General features: G+C 40.9%; 1 protein-coding gene across 1 annotated transcript in view; it reads right to left on the bottom strand.

Moving 5' to 3' along the window:
• Nucleotides 1-20,931, bottom strand: part of SIK2 (salt inducible kinase 2) — an 811,735-nt gene that overhangs the window by 640,896 nt on the left and 149,908 nt on the right. Inside the window, exon 2 of the mRNA XM_044080995.1 lies at nucleotides 9,988-10,104. Coding sequence (XP_043936930.1) covers nucleotides 9,988-10,104 — 117 coding nt within the window. The remainder of the gene's footprint in view (nucleotides 1-9,987; nucleotides 10,105-20,931) is intronic.

The raw sequence follows: 20,931 nt of genomic DNA, 5'->3' as shown, positions 1-20,931 counted from the left end.
AGTACAGACCCAGTGACAGCAGCCCTGTAAGATGCTTCTAAGTCATCAAACCCACACTGCAAAGTATGTTTACTAACTTGGTTTGCAGAATGCATTAACTCTTGTAAATCTTTATTTTCTGCACAATCTGGAAGTAACACCATTTTGTGTTTAATTAGTTCCATAATATGTTGCTGGTACTTCAACATATGAAACTGGCAATTCAAAGCTCTGATGGCAAGAGTTGCAGAGGTACATACCTTCTTACCCCATCTGTCTAAAGCTCTTAGACCTTAATGCCTTTAGGTCCCTGGGAAATGGTCGCTGGATCAGCAGTGGGATCCTTAAAGAGAATTTTGTGAGAGTCAGGTACTCTGTAGTACCTGTCAGGTTTTCTAGGAGCTGGTGGTAAACTGTCAGGAGTATGACTGGATTCCATGAAGACATCATCGACAATATCCAGGACAGGGGGTATAGCTAGAGGCCTGTGCTGAGGAAAATCTAAAAATTCCCCGAATCTCTTTTTGGACTGAGGATAGTCCTGGCATTCCCAGGGGAAATGCTCTCTTAAGGTATGCAAGGTTTCACCAAAAAAAAAAATCCTCTGGAGAGGAGGCAGAGGGAATGGATTCCTCTGCATCTGAATCCTCATAGGTAGATAAGGGTATGTCCTGGTAATCAGAAGGGTCAGAGTCATCGGACTCCTGGTATGTAGAATCAGAAGGAAATTCAATTTTTTGTCTTTTAGCAGGGGAAGGCTGGCTTCCCCTAATTAGAGTAATAAGGTCTTCAGCCATTCTAAGCATTTGTTTTTGTGACATGGGAGCTTGAGCATGCGCTGTGGATACCAGTTTTCTAGGCATAGTGCGAACTCTGGGCCTGAGAAACTTGGTAGTTTTAGTTAAAAATGAAGTTGCCGGTTTAATACGAATATCGGTAGGTCAGAAGACACCCTCAGAAGCTGGTGCCTGCACAGCGGCTCCGGACCCATCCAAGGTAGAGACATCCGCAGGTTCCATAGTCGAAGAAGCATCTCGCTACATACCGGACTCCGAATGGGTGTCAGCAGAGGCCTGCGAATCTGTAGAAGCGGGCATCAGGGGCTGCAAAGGCGCCTCACTGAGTACCGGCGGACTGGCGACTAACAACATAAGCGTCGTTGGCAATTTTTTACTTATGCGGTCTGTCTGTCTTTGTCTTTGCTCTTTTTCGGAAGATCAGTAGTCGGATGGCTTACCGAAGCCATTTCAGAATATGGAGAATGAGAGCGAAAAAATATAGCTACAAAAATAACCCGACAATGAATGGTTTGGGTGTTAAACAAGGCACAAAACTAACAGCGAGGGACATCATGGTCTGGGCCTAAACAGGTGACGCAGTAAGAATGAAAATCTCTGTGAGGTATTTGCTTTCCACAGGCAAGACAATTGCTAACTTTTTCTGACATTGGTTAGAGCAAGAAAAAAGAATCCTCAACTGGGTACTTAGCTTTAGAAGACTTCAGGTTTGAAACTCGAAAAATGAAAATTTCAGGTAGCGGCCGACTGGCACGTGCGAACTGCTTCTGCTTCGGGCTCCTTCTCTGCAAGTAAAACTGGGGCAAGAAAAACTGATGTAATGGTGTCGGCTGCATGTTTTATACCCCTGACGACCTGACATCATGGAAGATGTGACAGCATCCAACGCAGAAATCCCAAGACTCTGGTATTCGGGCCGACTGAGGCCTACCTGCAGGCAGATAACCCAAGTGTGATGACTGCAACAGTGAAACACGAAGAACATCAATGACGTCCTTGGACTTAGATGCCACACCTTTGTTTATAAGTTGCACAGCAAAGAATGATTTCCTCACCACTGTAGACGCGTGATGGTCACAGGCTAAATTACTACTGATGTGTGTCCCTAAGTCCCTGACTACTGGGTCAACTCTAAGGGATGTGTCATCAATATGATAGTTACCAGGGATGGATGACTTCCCAAGGGATACTATTACACATTTTTTGGCATTTAGTTTTAGTGCATGACTCTGACACCAGCTGTTTGTCTGTGTCAGCCCCTCCTGGAGAACATTTGTGTCAGTGTGAGATTCAATGACAGCTCCTAATTTGCAATCATCTGCAAATTTAGACAGCCAGAGACCACTGACATTGGCCTTGACTTCTGAGAAGTAAATGCCAAAAAGGAGGTGTCCAAGGACTGATCCCTGAGGGACTCCACTTGTGACTGGCCTCTTTGTAGAGGTGGACTCCCCAATTCTAACTTCCTGGGTCCTGTCTGTTAGCCAGTTGGCTATCCACCAGGTGACATAAGGGGTTGCACATAACCTCTTGAGTTTGTCAAAAATGCCTGAGTGGGTTATTGTGTCAAATGCCTTGGCCAGGTCAAAGTAGGCAGTGTGCACAATTCTGTCCTCATCCATTGCTTTGGTGACCTTCTCAAAGAACTCCATCAGGCTGAGTAGGCATCATCTGCCCTTGACGAAACCAAACTGGGTTGGGTCTAGTGTCTGGAGGTTTACTATATCTCTATTGGTCATCTCCATAATAGCTCTTTTCATGGCTTTACATATAAGACTAGTGAGACTTATGGGTCTGTAGTTTTCCCACCTTGGTGCAGAGGGATGACTGTTGCTGTTCTCCTTTCATGAGGCATGAAGTCTGTTTGTATGCTACAGTTAAACTGTAATTCCAGAGGCCCTGATAGATCATGTTTCATGCTATTTGGAAGGCATCCTGGGATATTGTCTGGGCCTATTGATGCAGTGTTCTTAGTCTTAGGGAGAAGCATGCAGCAACATTCTACCCCACAAATCATCTGCAAGAGCCTGCTTCTGTCTCCAGAGTCTTGCTACCCCCATGAAGCATATTACCTCTCCCACATCTCTCATTATCGACCAAAAGTACTAACAGTGGAACAGATGGACCCCTCAGTCTCTCCATTCATGAGAAGTCAAGCATTTCTTACTCAGTCCACTACTGGCTGACTCTCTGCATCAATGGACCTTATTCAGCCCAGTCTGCCTGGACCTCAGGCAGATGTTCTGACATTATGTCAGGCAGCAGCAAAGATTTAAAAAAATACTACCAGTACTGTCTGGTATGGATGGATCCAAGACCAGCAAATGAGAGTAAGTCTTAGAATTGTAACCCTGTCACTATTTTCACATCAGGCATACAGCTAGGTCATCTGGAAAGCTCATTTCTGAATCTCATGATTGATTCACTTATTGTTAAACTCTTTGGCAGCTTCCAGCTTCAGACTTCCAAGTCTAAAGTGTTTTTTAATTTACCGTTATAAACAAACTTTTATTGTTCAGTCCAACAGTGAGTCGTCATCACCTCAAAGTATTTCTCCTGACATCCTTCAGATCTCCGGACTATGCTCTCTGCTCTTCAGTCTCTCTATTAAAGTTTTGTTTTATGATATGAGACATTCAAGTTGTATTTTGTATGCAGATGATCTGGTATTCACTGAATCTACCTATCACCGCAAACAAGTTCTAGACATGACTCAAACAGTTCTGAATAAACCCTCTATCTAGATACACAATATTCAGCTCACTCTCTGAATGCTAAATTTAAGATCTCTGGCAGCATCTCAGAATTTAATAACTAACCAAGCCTTGCCAAATCACTTAGGTACAGCATTTATAGCACTAAGCATATTTTCTCTTTCAAGCAGCTAGCGTTAACATTTGACTTTTCACTGACCATGTCAAATCACATAAATAGCCTAAAGGCAAAATTACTTCAAGTGCACAAAGATATCATAAAGTATATCCTATTACCTCACCCCTGAAGATAGCACAGCAATATGTAAAACAAATCCTGCAACCATAGTTAAAAGTATGAATGCTCTCTACTTGCCTGATAAAAACTTAGATGAATTGCAAATGATCTCTTAACAAGATTCGCTTCTTCATTCTTTTCTCCCCACGACAGAACATCACTGCACAACTCTCATTTTTGCAAACTGGCTACCAGGACAGCAGTATGCAGCAGACCTTCTACTGTTCACACTCTTTTACATTAAACTTTATATGATATATTCTTCTCACTACTGTACATAGGTTCATAGGTTGGTACTAGGCTATTGGCCCTAGGGCCTATATAAGCCTAGCCAAACGGTACCCTGGTTTTTGCCACCCAAGAAAATTATTTTCCTGTGCCCCTGTCAAGCAGAGCCACAGAAGTGATCCCCAGGGTGAATTTCCTATCTCCCATCAATCATCAAGATTTTTCTTGAAAGTGCTAATGAGGAGCTTTGTTTGATATAGATAGGTAGTCTGTTCCAGAGTATGGGAAGTCTCTGGGACAGGAATCTATCCCTCCAGCATGTTCTGTTTATTGTGGTGACAAGGTTTAGGTCCCTAGAGTGTGTAGCTCACCGGGATTGGGATTTCATTACGTGGAGCATGTCCAACAGCTCTGGGTTTGACATAGCTTTGTATGTTAGGCAGAGATCGTCATGAAACTCTGACATAATATGACTTATTCTAAATATATATTAATGAATTAAAATCAACGTACTTTATTAGGGCAACTTAAATGCTGTTTTTTATTTTATTTCATTTTATTTTATTCACATTTGTGTTACATGGGTAGATGTGATGTCCTCGGAATTTCGTTATGGGTAGATGTGATGTTACAATCCATTTAAAACACTTAAAACTGAACAATTTATGCAGCAATCATTTCTATTTTACTTCTGGTTTACTTCACACAGCCAATAATAAACTATTTTAAAATCATTGTCTTAGCTTCCTTTGGGACGTTAGCATGAGCTATATTAACTTACGCATTTTACAAAATGTAAGCATAAATTCTTTTGCTTGTACGAGTCCTTTCTTTTCAATAATATTTCATAAAATCGCTCTTTGTCATTGTTTACAAAATATATATTTCTACTGCGTTGTTTGATTACTTCTGAACCCAGGAAAATTCATTAGGAATCAAATCAGAGAGGTAAAATGTGTAGGTAACAGACTCAGTTAAAAGCATATACCCCTGAGTTGCAGTCTTTCTTGATTTGCCAAGGAATGGCTGTGTACCCAGGACCTGACTCCCTGACCCTCTTAGTTATACTCCAGGCACATAGTTACTATTGTTACATTACAAATGTTCATCTTGCTCAATGTTACTAAAATATTAAATGGAGAATGGTTTCTTTTAACCTCCATTCATCAGTATGAAATGGAATATTGCTTAAAGAGACACTGATACTGCAATAAAACATCCAAAGACACTGTTTATTTATGCTTCTACATCTTCCATTTACAGTGTACATATGCTTTGCATATTTATTAGTAACAATGTGCATTTAAGAAATGTGTCCCTTTCAGTTCCATTAGTGTCCGTCAGGCTCTGCCTCTAAAGTTTTATTGAAGCCACAATCATTTAAACTGACATCACCATCTACAGCCAGGAACATAACCACACTACATTATATTTTTCAGGAAGTAAATTATTACCTGACTTACGCTATCCACAACTCAGTAATGGAAAGAGAAAATTCATTCAGCAATAAGCAGTAATGGAAAAAGAATAGTTGTGTAAAATCTTACCATAACCATAGATGTCCTTCTCTTCTATGTTGCAGTATTCTTTACATGTGGGAATCCTCCTCCAAGGGCAACCTGATGTCTGCCCAGTATACAAGGGCTTGTAAGTACTGCTAGTACGTGAGACGTCACACGAATGGCTCAGGAGTATGTTGGCCATAAAAGCGACATCCACATGTACAATCCTCAGAACTGAATGCCCCAGGAGGAACACCAGCCTAAGGAAACAAGAAGGCTATCAGATATCCAGAACAAAAGCAAGCACCAGGGGGGAGGGGGAGGGAAAGAACACTGCAACGTAGAAGGGAAGGACAACTATGGTTATGGTAAGATTTCACACAACTATCCTGTCCTTCTATTCTAATGTTGCAGAATTCTTTACATGAAGGAGGGTACCAAAGCTTAGGAGGAAACCTGGGAGGAGAAAGGACTAGAAGAGCTCTCTAGAAAGCCATGAAGCATGGCTTGAGCAAAACCAGCTATAGATCTGGAGATGTCAACGAATTTGTAATGCTTGGTGAAGGTATGTACCGACATCCAAGTAGCTGCTTCTAAAATAGTATAGCATCGAAATCCTTACATAAAACACCTAAAGACGCCACAGCCCTAGTAGAATGAGCTTTTACAGAAAAAGGGAGGCTCTTCCCATGGAAAACATAACAAAAAGAAATAGCCTTTGAAATCCAAGAGGAGATAGTCTGCTTGGAAAAAGGCAATCCCAGAACCCTGGGATGAAAAGAAGCAAAAAAGCCGATGAGATTTCCCAATAGCCTTAGTTTTATCCAAATTAGATCTGAGTTGTCTATGCACATCAGAGGTGTGTAAAATCCTCTCACTAGAGGACAGTGGAGAAGGAAAAAAGGTGGGCAAATGAACAGATTGGCTAAGACACAACTCATTCACAATCTTGGGCATAAAGGTAGGGTTAGCATGCAAACAGACCCTGTCCTTATGGAAAATCAGAAAAGGTGGAGAAGCCATTAAAGCTTGAAGTTCAGACACCCTTCTAGCAGAAGTCAAAACTAGTAAAAGAACAATTTTCCAAGTACAGTGTTGCAAAGAAACTGCAGCTACAGGCTCAAACGGAGCTAAAGTCAGCTTTTACAGAACAAAGTTCAAACCCCAAGGAGGAGGATCAGGTTTCCTGAGAGGCTTAATGTGAAGGACACCTTTGAGAAAGAGTTTAACCTCTAACCTAGAAGCCAAAGTGGTAGGGAAAGGCAGACACACAGAAATGGCTGACAAATGGAAGTTTGGCCAGAGGTAGCATAGGAATGGTGGATGCCATAAACTCCAGAAGCCTGAGAAACTCCCTGGCTGTAAGAGAATGAAGAGGGAGAAGACTTTGGAAGAAGGAAATGAGAGATTGAACTCTTGGAGGAGGCAGAGATGCCAGCTTGAGATCTGTCTGCAACCTGCACCCCAGGATGATGTAGTCCTGTGAGGGGGAAAGAAGGGACTTTTTGAAATTAATTGTGAACCCCAACCTTTGTAGACGAGAAATAGTGACTGAAGATTTGATTCCAGGTTCTCTGGACAAAGATTTAGAAAGAGAAGATCAACCAGGTAAGGGTAAACTTGGGTGCCATGAAGTCTGCAGTAAACAATTACAGGAGAAAGGCACTTTGCGAATAGCCCAGGGGCAATGGCAAGACCAAAGGGCAAAGCTGAGAACTGAAAGTGCAAGGAAGCAACAGAGAAACGTAAACATTTCTTGTAAAGGGGGTGAATGGAAATGTGAAAATAAGCAACCTTGATGTCCACAGATGCTATGTAAGCCTGAGGACGAATAAGAGGAAACACGATTTGCAAGGATAGTATGAGGAAGGTAGGAACCTTCAGAAAAGTGGGTGAGAAAGGTCCAGAATGAGTCTATAAGGGCCATCTTTTCTGGGTATAAGAAACGCTCTGGAGTAAAACTCTTTTCCTCTGAGGAGCTGAGGAACTTCTTGAATTGTTTCCTGATGTAGCAACTCCTGAGGCACCTGTGCAAACAGATGAAGTTGGCTGTGAGGTGGTCGTGGAATGCCCATGAAAGGAGGAAGAGTTTTCCAGACCATGAAGTGCCCTTGTTTGATAATAGAGAAAAAACATGAGTCTTGAGTAACAGTTTCCCAAACTTGAAGAGACAGGGAAATATGAAGAGAAGGAAGAGTAAGACTGAGATGAGTGTGGTAGTCACAGACTGCTTGTCTGGAAAGGGCTGCTTCTGGGCAGGAACTGGCCGAGAGGATTTAGACTGTGGAGCTCTCCTGTCTCCTTTCCTTGTTTTAGAAGTGGGAAGGTGATCTTGTTTCCTAACAAAAGAAGTCTTTGAGGGACAATTCCGCTGAAATTTAGGAACAGGAGAAACAAAGATGTTTTAAGTCCTGTAGTTCCTCACCCTTTTCCTGCAAAAATTTAAACAAATCTGCAGCTGCAGCCCCAAACAAAGCACTGTTATCCAAAGGAGCATCCATTAATTTTGCTTTGATGTCATCTAGAATGGTTGAAGCCTCAACCAGTAATACCTCCTAAGAACAGAGCCAGATGCAGCTGCCCTAGAAGATACTTCTGCTGCATCCTAGCTGCATTTAATGGAGTGGTGTACTACCTGAGAAGAAGCTCCTAAAATACACATCACCTGAGTTTTAATATCAGCATCTGGAAGGTGAGAAATGGCTTGAGTGGCTTGAGAAAGAAGTGCCAAAGCATATCAGGTCACATGGGTTTGGTAGTTTATAGCAAGGAAAGCTAGGGTGGCACAGGTGTAGACCTTTTCCTTATTCTTTCCATGGTCTCGCTCTCCTTATCAGAAGGGAAGAGCTTGGTGGATGGCAGTAATCTGGAAGTTTTGTCAGAAACAATGGAAACCGCCGCACCTTACATTATGTACTACACTAATGATCACAAGGGCCTTTTTACGCCTAGCCATGCATCTCAAATCTCTGACAAGGTCTGATACCCTTGATGAGTGTAAGCAGGGGCTTGGGAGATGAAACATTTATAAGCTGAGTCATTCATGTGACATCTCACGCGCTAGCAGTACTTACAAGCTCTTGTATACTGGCCAGACATCGGGTCGCCCTTGGCGGAAGATTCCCCGATGTAAAGAATACTGCAACTTTAGAATAGAAGGACATTGTGCTTGTTATGAACACTATGATTTTTTTTATTATGAGTATGTCAGAAGCCCTTCATAACACTAAGTAGCATTTATGGTGCTGTTTGGTAGTAAGCAGATGATTCAGTAACAGAATGATATCATTAGATAAACATCTCACAGTGAACAACCTTGATACTTTTCCCTTGCTATTTTGTCAGTATGAAGGTTTGTACACTTCTGACTCAGTTCTTACTAAACATGCCAAAACTACTGTAAGACACTTTTTTTTAAAAAAATATGATTCTACACTGTGCCTGAAAACTACCAAGGCTCTCCCATTACTAGACATGAGCCTTATCACTGCTGTAAAATGGGAATTCCCAGCAAGAAGGTGAAAGCATACAAAGAGGACACTATCCAGGTAGCCATGGAGTTAGCCTCTGACCTTGTTGGTGTCCTATCAATGAGTGCATTTCTGTTATGGCCCAATCCCTCCCCAAGGGTGGTAGGCTTGTGTCCAACATTACCATGGAGGTCACTAATCCTTTATAAGTACAAACACTCACAACAAAAGATACCATATTCATGGCTTGGTGAATTGCATGCAAGTCCCAGGGTAGCTACATGCTTCACTGTAACCCAAGGAGATCATGGCATCTTGTGACTCAGACCTCCCAGCACCACCCAGAATGGTTGCACCCATCCTCTTCATGCCAGCTCCGACAAATGCAGAAGCTACAAACTGAACTCAGGTCACCAGGGCTGAAGTCAGCATTTTATCCTTCTGTGCTAAAAGACAGCTTACACAGCAAGTACACTTTTGAATAAACAAATGCTTATGTACCTGATTCATACCTCTAATCTGTCTACATTTTCACTCATCTAGATTTTTGCCTTATACTTCTGATATATTCTTCATAAAATGTGTGATTCTCTGGAAAATGTTTGAGAACTGAAGTCAACTAACTAGTGACTTACATTTGATTTTCAGACTTCATATCCTTCAAAAAAGGAATGCTAACACAAAACCTGTTATTCTAACAACTTTCTAAGTTTACAAGAGCAATATTTAAAATACCTGCCTAATTTTGGGACTTTGTCCCCCAACTACATTTGCCTTTGTCCACATTTCTTGCACTTTCTGGTTCAGAGGTATGATCTGACTTCCTTGCTGTCAGTATCCCTATAGTACTTCACTATATGCCATCAAAAAGGTCCTTTATAGTGCAATTACTGGGCAGGTTCAGGAATAACTATGGCTGAAAGTGCAGTAGTCAAAATCTAGAAAGTTTTGAAAAATCAGGAAAATTACACATTTTTATTGATAAAAAGGCACAGTGATAGAAGTAAAATTGCTGCATACCTGATACAATTTAATAATATGTGGATGGTCAAGCATTTTCATGATCTGCACTTCTCTGTATATCTTCTCCAAATTCACAGCATCCAGCTGAGACTTGTCAATAATTTTTATTGCAACCTGCAATTAACAGTGAAAAGTGATGAGGTTGAAATAAAAAACAGCACTAATATCATTGAATAAACATAAATAAAAACTTAAGACAGTGAAGACTCAGAAAGACACAGTCATTTAACCTAGTCTTAATTTTGCTTGTCTGGGACCTGATTTGTATACTTCTTTGCGTAGTAGTTTTTTCTCCCACACTTTAACATGCTTTCTTTTTCCTGGTCATCTTCCCTAGCAAAGTCTCAGTTCCTCATTTATATTCACAAGTCACAGAGTACAATCTGAATGGAAATGAAGCAGTGCTGCAGACAATGGCAACTGCTCTTTTGGTTTTGCTTCTCTCTCTCTCCCAATTTCTCTTGCCACCATTTAGAGGTTTACACACCTTTACCTTAAGACCTGAACAATGTCTCCATCTCAGTTTTAGTGGTTACAGTGAAAATGGAGCTCACCAGTAGATCATTAATAGAAGGCCACTGCATTCTTACCAGATACCGTCACTGTGAATTCTGCAAAAATGTGAATCCCTGACAACTATATCACTTTTACTTCTCTTATAATGGTATAAGCATATATAAACTACTTTAATAAAATAAAAATATAAAGCCAGAAACAAGAGTTGTTGTGACAAGACATGAGTTGACTGTAAAGAAACTTATTTCGCTCCAAGCATTCTTGTTGTTAGGGTCTTCAAACTCATAGAAACAGAAATGCAACACGTTTCCAGTGTAAATTTGTTTAAAAAATTAAGAGCCTCACTGGTAACACTGCAACACGTACACGATATACTCCTACTTTTCTTTAAAATCAGTTATTTGTCAGACAGTGAACATGCCATTAGATCAAATACACAGGCCCCAGCTGAAATCCCCTTTTTGATCCTGCTCATATTAAAGAATCATTACAATTCAATACACTTCTGCTTAAAATTAGCTTGAAACCAAATATTGTAAAATGATTCTTAAATGAGTTATAGAATCTCTGATCCCCAGTATATATTCTGCAGCTAATAAAACTTTGCACTTTTTTGTTCAAATGCATTTTGAACAAACCTCTCAAATGTCCAGAGTTTCACAGAATGTCCAGAATTTTACCTCATGTTTGTGGTCTGTTCCTTATAAATTTTGTGACTTTATGGCAAACTACTGGGGATTGAAGTCACTAAATAATGACAGACGTTTGAGTTTCAGACTTCACATCCTTCAGAAAAATGTATACTAACAAAAACTGTTATTCTGGCAACTTTCTAAGTTTATAAGAGCAGTATTTAAAACCTGTCCTTATTTTGGAGCCTTTGTCCCTCATTCTTTGTCCAGATTTCTTGTACTAAGAGGTTGAGTGGTATTGAATGTCATTTATCTACTGGTGACTCTGGATTGCAGAGAAGGCTGATTATAAGTAAATAGAAAATAATAATAATAATAATAATAATAAAAATATGTATATCTAAATATATTGCCATCTAGCTATGCTGATGCAGTAAGTTGAATGTCAGAGGTGAAAAAGTACAGGAACTTTCATTTTTCCAACAAAACTCTTGCAGAATAATTTGATTTGCCTATTTAAAAATCCTGTAATATTTCTCTTCAGCTATTTCATAATAATGCGTTGTACAGAGTTTTCAAATGTATAAGTTTCAATGTTCTAACAATAAGTAATTTGTAAATTAATAAGGCTCTAGGTGTGTCCATGAATTCACATGGGATGGCTACAACTCCGACAGAATGCAGAGTGGAGATGAGAAAGGATGAAAGTACATGATAATTAGGAGTGAGTTTCAAAACAAAAGAAAAAACATTTAAGATTACGTGTAACAGTCATAGAAAGCAACAGAGTATCCGAGACACAGAAAAGCAATTTACAGGTTACCTTGCAAGACAGATCAATATGAAATGGAGGGGATATTTAAAGAAACAAAGCCAGATAAGATGCTTTGACAGTGGAAAGGGCATGAACATGTATGGGTTTCACAGGATTCATAGATGTTTCAAGTCTGTTTTAGCTTATGGCCATATATGCTTGTCAATACCCACCTTGATGCTTTACCTCTTTTCACAAGGATGGAGATGTCATTTAGTCCCATAATAAATTTCAGTGCACCCATCCAGTCATTCAGGTTTAATTTGAAGGATGATATAGAATCGCATTGTTTAACCAGCAGAGAAAAGTTTATTGCACAGAAGGGAGGAGGTGCTGGGTGATAAATTTCTTCATTTGTTCTGTTTATCTACTGATGAAGGTTCAAGTCTCTGCTAACAGTATTAGCTGAGCTGCTTGTCTTACTGAGATACAGAAGGTCAAGGACCATGCTACAAGAAGCATAATCACCCCTCAGGAGTGCAAAGGACAGGACTTTCAGCTTCTCCTAATAAACAAGGTTCTTAAGACCACAGGTATCTTTTGTTAGGAACCTCTGGGGCTTTTTGAGTTTGTTGAGATCTTGTTCGAGATACACGTGGAATGGAACATGTACTGTGTCTGATCAGTGCTGCACATAGCTAGACAGTGACATCTCTGAATTTTAACAAAACACCTTTGGATACTAGTTGTATTAAGTAGAAGGATTTGCCTACAACAGTTGTCATGTGATGATCAAAGGAAAGGAAACTTTTGACTCAAATTCTCAGGTCCTTGACCACCTTTTCATTTTGTAAGGGTTTGTTGCAAGGGTTTGTTATCTATACTGTACATTGTGGGTAACTTCTGTTTTTGAAGGTGTGAAGATGGGTGAAGGCTGCCAGCCTAGCTAGATATAATTTTGTAGATAATTCTGTAATTTGTAAATATTAATATAAGCCACAGGCTTGTTCTCTTAAATATGAAGAGACTGTATTGGATGTTGAACTGAAAAAAAGTAACAGTGCACTCTGCTGTAAGAAAGCTGATAAGTCAAGCATTGTGAAATTCTTTGATCTAAAATAAGGATCTGAGATGTCTAGAGGGAGGCATTCTGCCTACTGTTTTGAGGCCAGAGTTAATGGCTAGAATTTACATGTATAATTTTTTATTGCTCTGGCTTTCTGACCAGCTGCAAGATCAAAAGGACTATTAACCTTTGAGTTTCTGTTAGCCTGGGAACCAGAAAGAAATGATGTAATGTAAAGTAGCACTGTGTTATCAATTTAAAGAGAGAGAATCAGAGGGCATTGAACATTTGTCTTGAGAAGATCCAACTGACCAGCACTTTGCCTGTGTTATGTATGTAAGCAGGATCTTAGACTTTAGTGTTTTTCTTAGAAATAGCTAGGAAATAGGAAGATTAGAGAGTTGTTTTCTGTATTAATGTCAGAACTATTCTACTGTATTATTTTATGCATTTCCTGTGTCTGAACTCTTGACTAGCACTGTCTAGTAAGAAGTATTGTCTTGTATTTTTATTATTTATTATTTATTATTCAAGATTTTTAAACCCTTCAACTGTGGCTGTTTTGGGTAGAGATAATTTAAGCTATAGGGTACATTGCATGTATATAGTGATACTGTAAAAAGCCACTCCAAATAAACATTGACTGTTCATTTGCACTTACCATTTGGATAATAATATTACACGGCAGAACTGGACACCCTTTGATAAGGGTGTTTTTGGTAGCTGATAAATATTAGTGGGTGGTGGCAGTGATTTCTACCGCATAGTTTGGGTAAAAGGGGCACAGCTGAAGAACCTGTGCCAGCCTTCCCCAGGAGTGTCTGCGTGGTTGTATATAACTCTTATCTCAAAGTGTGTGTGTGTCAGCTACTTGAGCAGCGACATGAAGCACTGGTTGGACAGAGAGGGTGCTGGAGGTTTTAGCTTCCCCACTAGGCTGAGACCTGGACCCTATAGTTGTGCCAGTGGGGAGTCTTACTGGGGACCTGGAGAGAAAGGGAGAAACCAGCCCCAGACTGGCTGTGATCTCTGTGTGCTCTTAAGGGAAATTGTACTTTACTGTGTGTGTATTTATTATCCTTTCCCTATGTGGACACCCCTCACTGGTGTTAGTGGTGAGGACTGAGGCTCCTTGATTGCTGGGCTAGTCCACAGGCATTGCATATTATTTGGTAGCAGTAGTGGGATATCCACACCACATATTAATTTGTTGGAAAATACTAGTTGGCTTGTAGTGGTGTGGGTAGTGTGAATTCCTGTAGCTTGTGTACAGTGATCACTTAAGGTGTTTTTGTACTCTAAATCAGCCATGCAGTGAATACTCAGAGTTCAGATCACAACTGTTTTATTTATTTCTTTTGTTACTTAGTCAGGGAGAGCAGGCAGCATGTCAGCAGAGGAGTACGGAAAGCTGACAAGGAGCCAGCTGGCTGAGATGTGCCAGGCTAGGGTACTGGTGCATGGAATCCTGACTAAGGCAGACATGATTGCAGCTTTGGTCACAGCTGCATCAGAAAACAGCAACCAGGAGGACAATCAGACTGGCCATGGAGATGTACCACACTCAGAGAATGGACAGCTCAACCTTTCTACAGAGAACTTAAAAATCTGTCTGGAGCTAAAGAAACTTGAGTTGGAGGCCAAGTGTGTGGAAATAGAAGCAGCAGAGACTGAAGCATCTAGAGAGTGAGGACAATGAGAAACTGCGGTGTTTGCAGGCTGAGGAGAATGAGAAACTGCTACACCTGGAAGCTGAGGAAAAGAAAAGGCAGAGGCAGTATGAAAAGGAGATGCTGACTCTTTGCCAGAGTCATGGAGGTAATGGGGAAGGGAGTAACCGGACCCCAGAAACACAGAAGGTCAGTAAATTTCTTCCCCAGTTTAAAGAGGGGGATAATTTTGATAGTTTCATTCATATGTTTGAGAGGGTATGTAAATAGTATGATGTTGACCAAAGGCACTGGGTACAGTTCCTGACCCCCTTACTCCATGGTAAAGCTGTAACTGTATTGTCTAAAATTTCTGATCAAAAATGTTTTGATTATACTAATGTTAAGAACTGCTTGTTAGAATTTTTTAAGCTAACACCTGAAATGTATAGGAAAAAGTTTTGTGAGCATAGACGCAAGGCAGATGAAAGTGTGTGTGAATATGTTGCTGAACTGAACACTTATTTTGCCTAGAGCCTATCATCTGGTACTTCTAGCCATAGCCCATGATATTCCCTTTGCAGATCATATGGGCATAAAACATACAAAGAGACGTATTATGCAGAACTTCTATTGGCCTGGAATTTCCTGAGATGTAACAGGGTACTGCAGGACTTGCGAGCAGTGCCAAAAGGTAGGCAAGGCAGGAGACAAGGTGAGAGCTCCTTTGATGCCTTTGCTTGTGATTGAGGAGCCATTTCAGAGGGTAGCTATGGATATTGTGGGGCCTCTGAGTACCCCAAGTTCCACAGGAAAAAAGTATATCCTAGTGGTAGTAGATTATGATACAAGATACCCTGAGGCAGTGGCTTTGTAGAAAAGGTGGCAAAAGCTTTGTTAGAGATTTTCAGCAGGGTAGGTTTCCCAAAAGAAATACTGACTGACATAGGTGCCAATTTCATGTCAGACCTGCTGGCTTGTCTGTGGAAGTACTGTGGGGTGAAGCACCTGAAGACCACCCCCTACCATCCCCAAACTAATGGTTTGGTTGAGAGGTTAAACTCTACAATCAAGTACATGCTACGAGTATTTGCAGACCGGTTTAAGAGGAAGTGGGACAAATATTTGCCCCATCTGTTGTTTGCTTCAGAGAGGTTCCCCAGGAATCCACAGGTTTTCACCCATTTAGTTGTTGTATGGGCATAGGGTGAGGGGACCTCTAGATTTAATTTGAGATGAGAGAGAAGGAGAGGGTGAATCTCACAAGGAGTCTGTTGTAGCATATGTCCTAAACCTCAGGACAAAGCTCAGGTAACTCATGGGCTTGGCCCAGGAGAACCTGGCAGAAGCCCAACAACAGAAAAGGTATGGTATGACAGGACTGCTCGAGCTAGAGGGTATGCTGTAGGGCAGCAAGTAATGGTTCTCATTCCTGTCAGATGCAACAAGCTGCAAGCAGCTTGGGAGGGACCCTAGCAGGTGCTAAGAAAGGTAAGTGATGTTAACTACATGGTAGAACTGCTAGGCAGGAGGCAGGAGCACAAATTGTACCGTGTTAACATAACGAAACCTTGCCATGACAGGGAGGCGCTTGTGCCGAGTATTTGCAGTGGCTTGCAGAAGGAGTGTGAGGGAGATCTGGTGACTGATCTCCTCAGTGAGGCTCAGACTGACACCTCAGTGGAAGGGGTAGCAATGTCCCAGCAGCTATCTCCTACCCAGGTTCGAGAAATCCAAGCAGTGTTACAGGAGTTTGGGGACATGTTCACTGGGAAACCAGGGTGCACCCACCTGGTGCAGCACCAGGTGGATACAGGACCCCAAAGGCCTATTATATACCTTATATTATATACCCCTTATAGGGTGCCTGAGAGAGTCAAACAGACTCTGAGGGAGGAGATTACAGGAGATGTTGGAACTAGGGGTAATTCAAGAGTCCAACAGTCCCTGGGCCTCCCCAGTGGTGCTGGTACCAAAGAAAGATGGCAGCACCAGGTTCTGAGTGGACTACCGGAAATTAAATAGTCACACAGAGTCAGATGCTTACCCCATGCCTAGGACAGATGAGGCCCTAGAGCAGCCGGGTGGGGCTAAGTATCTTACAACCACTGATCTAAAAAAGGGTTAATGGCAGGTGCCCTTGACTCCCACTGCTAGAGAGAGGTCAGCCTTTGTGACACCTTTTGGCTTGTATGAGTTCACAAAGATGCCCTTTGGGATGGAAAATGCCCCATTGACTTTCCAGAGCGTGGCAGATCATATCCTAGCAGGAGCAGGAGGGTTTGCCCTTGTTTACCTAGATGATATTGCCATCTACAGCCATTCCTGGCAAGAGCACCTTCAACATGTCAGGGAGGTGCTGGGCAGACTACAGAGGGCAGGGTTGACCATTAAGCCGAGCAAATGTCAGGTGGGTATGGCAAGTCTCCTACCTGGGACATAGAGTGGGGAGTGGTAAGATCAGGTCAGAACCTGCCAAAGTAGAAACCATTCAGGCATGGCCTGCACCTGTTACCAAAAAGCAGGTGAGGGCATTCTTAGGGACAGCAGGGTACTACAGAAAGTTCGTCTCCAGTTATAGTATCATAGCTGCTCCCCTCACAGACCTGACAAGGACAAACAGACAAATAAGGTAGTGTGGACCACAGCATGTAAGCAGGCATTCCATAAGTTTAAAGAAGCTTTTGGAGGACCCCTTGTGTTAGCCAGTCTAGATTACAGCAAAGAATTTGTTGTGCAGGTGTGTGCTTCAAACCATGGGGTGGGGGCTGTACTTAGCCAGATTTTTCAGAGAGAGAAGAGTACCCAGTGGTTTATCTCAGTCGTAGGCTCCAATCCAGGGAGGAATGCTACACAGCTGTAGAAAAGGAATGTCTAGCCATAGTGTGGGCACTGCAGAAACTTCAGCCTTATCTGTATGGAAGAAAATTCACTGTAGTGACAGATCACAATCCACTAACATGGTTAAACAGAGCCAGCCAGGAAAATGTCAAGTTGCTAAGATAGAGCATAGGGTTGCAAGCATATGATATGTCAGTGCAGCACCGCAGTGGGATTAGCAATGCCAATGCAGATGGGTTCTCAAGACAGGTAATGGGGTAAGGTATACTCAGATAGACCTAACTCTCTCAAGCAATGTTTCTCAAGGGTCACTTGAAAAACTAGCTTGAGTTCTCCGGGGGGGTAAAGATAGGTGAAGGCTGCCAGCTTAGCTAGATAGAATTTTGTAGATAATTCTGTCATGTGTAAATATTAATGTAAGCTGCAGGCTTGTTCTCTTAAATATGAAGACTGTACCGGATATTGAACTGAAAAAAGTAACAACAGTGCACTCTGCTGTAAGAAAGCTGTTAAGTCAAGCATTGTGAAATTCTTTGATATAAGGAGCCGAGATGTCTAGACGGAGGCATTCTGCCTATTGTTTTGAGGCTAGAGTTAATGGCTAGAATTTACATGTACAATTTCTTTTATTGCTCTGGCATCCTGACCAGCTGCAAAATCAAAAGGGCTATTAACCTCTGAGTTTCTGTTAGCCTGGGAACCAGAAAGAAATGATGTAATGTGAAGTAGCACTGTGTTATCAATTTAAAGAGAGAGAATCAGAGGGCATTGAGCATTTGTCTTGAGAACATCTAAATGACCAGCACTCTGCCTGTGTTCTGTATGTAAGTAGGATCTTATACTTTAGTGTTTCTCTTCAAAAAAGCTAGGAAATAGAAAGATTAGACAGTTGTTTTCTGTACTGATGTCAGAGCTATTCTACTGTATTATTTTATGCATTTTCCTGTGTCTGAACTCTTGACTAGCACTGTGTAGTAAGAAGTATTGTCTCATGTTTTTATTATTTATTATTAAATATTTTAAACCCTTCAACTGTGGCTGTTTTGTGTAGAGATAATTTAAGCTCTAGAGTATATTGCATGTTTACAGTGATTACTGTACAAAGCCACTCCAAATAAGCCTTGACTGTTCATTTGCACTTACCATTTAGATAATATTGCACAGTAGAATTGGACACCCTTTGATAAGGGCCTTTTTGGTAGCTGATAAATATTAATGGGTGGTGGCAGTGATTTCTACTGTACAGTCTGGGTAAAAGGGGCACAGCTGGAGAACCTGTGCCAGCCTTCCCCAGGTGTGTCTGTGTGGTTGTATATAACTCTTATCTCAAAGAGTGTGTGTGTGTGTCAGCTACTTGGACAGGGACACGAAGCACTGGTTGGACAGAGAGGGTGCTGGAGGTTTTTTCTTGCCCACTAGGCTGTGATCTGGACCCTATAGCTGTGCCATTGGGGAGTCTTATTGGGGACCTGGAGAGAAAGGGAGAAACCAGCCCCAGACTGACTGTGATCTTTGTGTGCTCTTAAGGAAAATTGTACTTTACTGTGTGTGTATTTATTATCCTTTCCCTATGTGGACACCCCTCACAGGTGTTAGTGGTGAGGACTGAGGCTCCTTGATTTCTGGGCCAGTGCACAGGAGTCACAGAAGGGAACAATATTACCCTTTTAAACAGACAATTTAAGTCCATTCTTGGTACACCAGGTATTAACAAAGGTAAGCTCCTTCTAATGGATACAGATATCTGGTGGTGGTGGTGGTGGTGGTGCAGTTAACAGCTATCTGCAAATCTGGCTAACCAGTGGTCCTGTTATCACTTTTAAGGTCAGATATGTAGATATCAAACAGGAAAGAGCCCAGCACAGACCCCTTGGCGACTCCACTGTTTATGACTGCACTATTTGAAGACGCACCTAAAACATGAACAAGTACTGAACAGATTCAGGTTCTATTACAATACATCATAAAGAAGAGGTGATGCAGATTGCAGACAATACATCTAGATCTTGGCAATGTGAGCTCTAGCGTTTCTTTAAAAAAAATGTGCTCAGTTTCACAACAGATTTAGGAGTATAGCAAACATAAGGCATGTAATCGACATGGTTGACATGTTGCAGCAAGGCTATTAACCAAAAAATAAATATGTATTTTAAGGAAACTATAAATAGGGCTGTAGGGTGACAAAGAACTCCACGTTGTGATAATGGGGTGCAGCACCCTAAACATATTTTTTTTTACTTTTTACTAGCTCCATCTTGATTAGCACAATTTTGACCACATGAGCTTATGATAAATTTCAATCCAGTTTAAAGACATTTCTGTGTCTCACCTAGGGAGGCAGAGAAGTTATTGACAAACTATGTTTGCACATGTGGGGCAGTTTGCAGAAGAACCTGTGCTCATTGTAAACCAACATTACAAGGACAGTATCACTAGTGATCCAGTGTACCTTAAGAAGGGCAGTAGTTCACCTGATGTGTATGGTTTAGTTGAATCAAGCAGTACAACACAGGCACTATATGGCTCATATGTAAGCACTCTTAATTAGGGCCTGATGCTTCTAGACCTCTCAACTGCCCAGATTTTCACAGAATGCCCAGATTTTTGCCTCATAGTTTTCATATGTTTCTCATAAAACTTGTAGCTTTCTGACAAAACATTGAAGACTGAAGTAACTAAATGATGGCAGACATTTGATTTACAAACTTCCTATCTCTCAAAAAATGTATGCTGATGTAAACCCTTACTCTAGAAACTCTACAAGTTTTTAAGAGTAATATTTAAAAACTGTCCCTATTTTTGGGCGTTTGTCCCAACCATTATTTTTGTCTTTGACCAAATTCTCATTCCAGGACACTGAATTGTATGATCTTAACTATCTCTGATTTTGCTTTATTTTTACATTATCCCTCATACAATTTTTGACTTTTCTGGTAAGTCACTGATTTGTATAGCCTAGCATTATTGACAGGCTATAATCTTTCATACATTTTATTGTAAAATGCATACACATTCACAACCGTTTGCTCTATTATCTTTAGAGTAATATTTCAAAAATTGTCTTTGATCTTCGACCTTGGTACTTCTATTATTTTAGGCTTTGCCTAGAATTGAAGGTGAGGGGTATAGTTCTTAATGTAATATATTAAAAGAAAGTCTGCTGATAAACATGTTGCTTTGAAACTTAGGGATGATTTTTTTAAGGATTTTGAAATTCTGTCCTCCTGATGAATTGTGAATCTTGGCTCTCAGCTATCACTGTATAAAAATGCAGGATCTATACCCAGATAACAGTATCAGCATATGCCACTGCTTGAACTTTCTGGAAAGAGTTTTACACATTATATTTATGGCAACAAAACTTACTAATGGTGTTGTGATGCTAAAACATTTGTCAAATAAAGCTGTAGCTCTACCTTGGTGGTTCTAGTGCTTTCATATGTCTTAGATTTTGAGCAAGTCTTTATAGTAACAAATATTCTT

This window comes from Protopterus annectens, chromosome 8.part0, assembly GCF_019279795.1.
Source record: "Protopterus annectens isolate FY-2018-M chromosome 8.part0, PAN1.0, whole genome shotgun sequence".
NCBI classification, from domain to species: Eukaryota; Metazoa; Chordata; order Ceratodontiformes; family Protopteridae; genus Protopterus; species Protopterus annectens.
The sequence above is the reverse complement of the archived record's forward strand: the minus strand, read 5'-3'. Positions and strand labels throughout refer to the sequence as shown.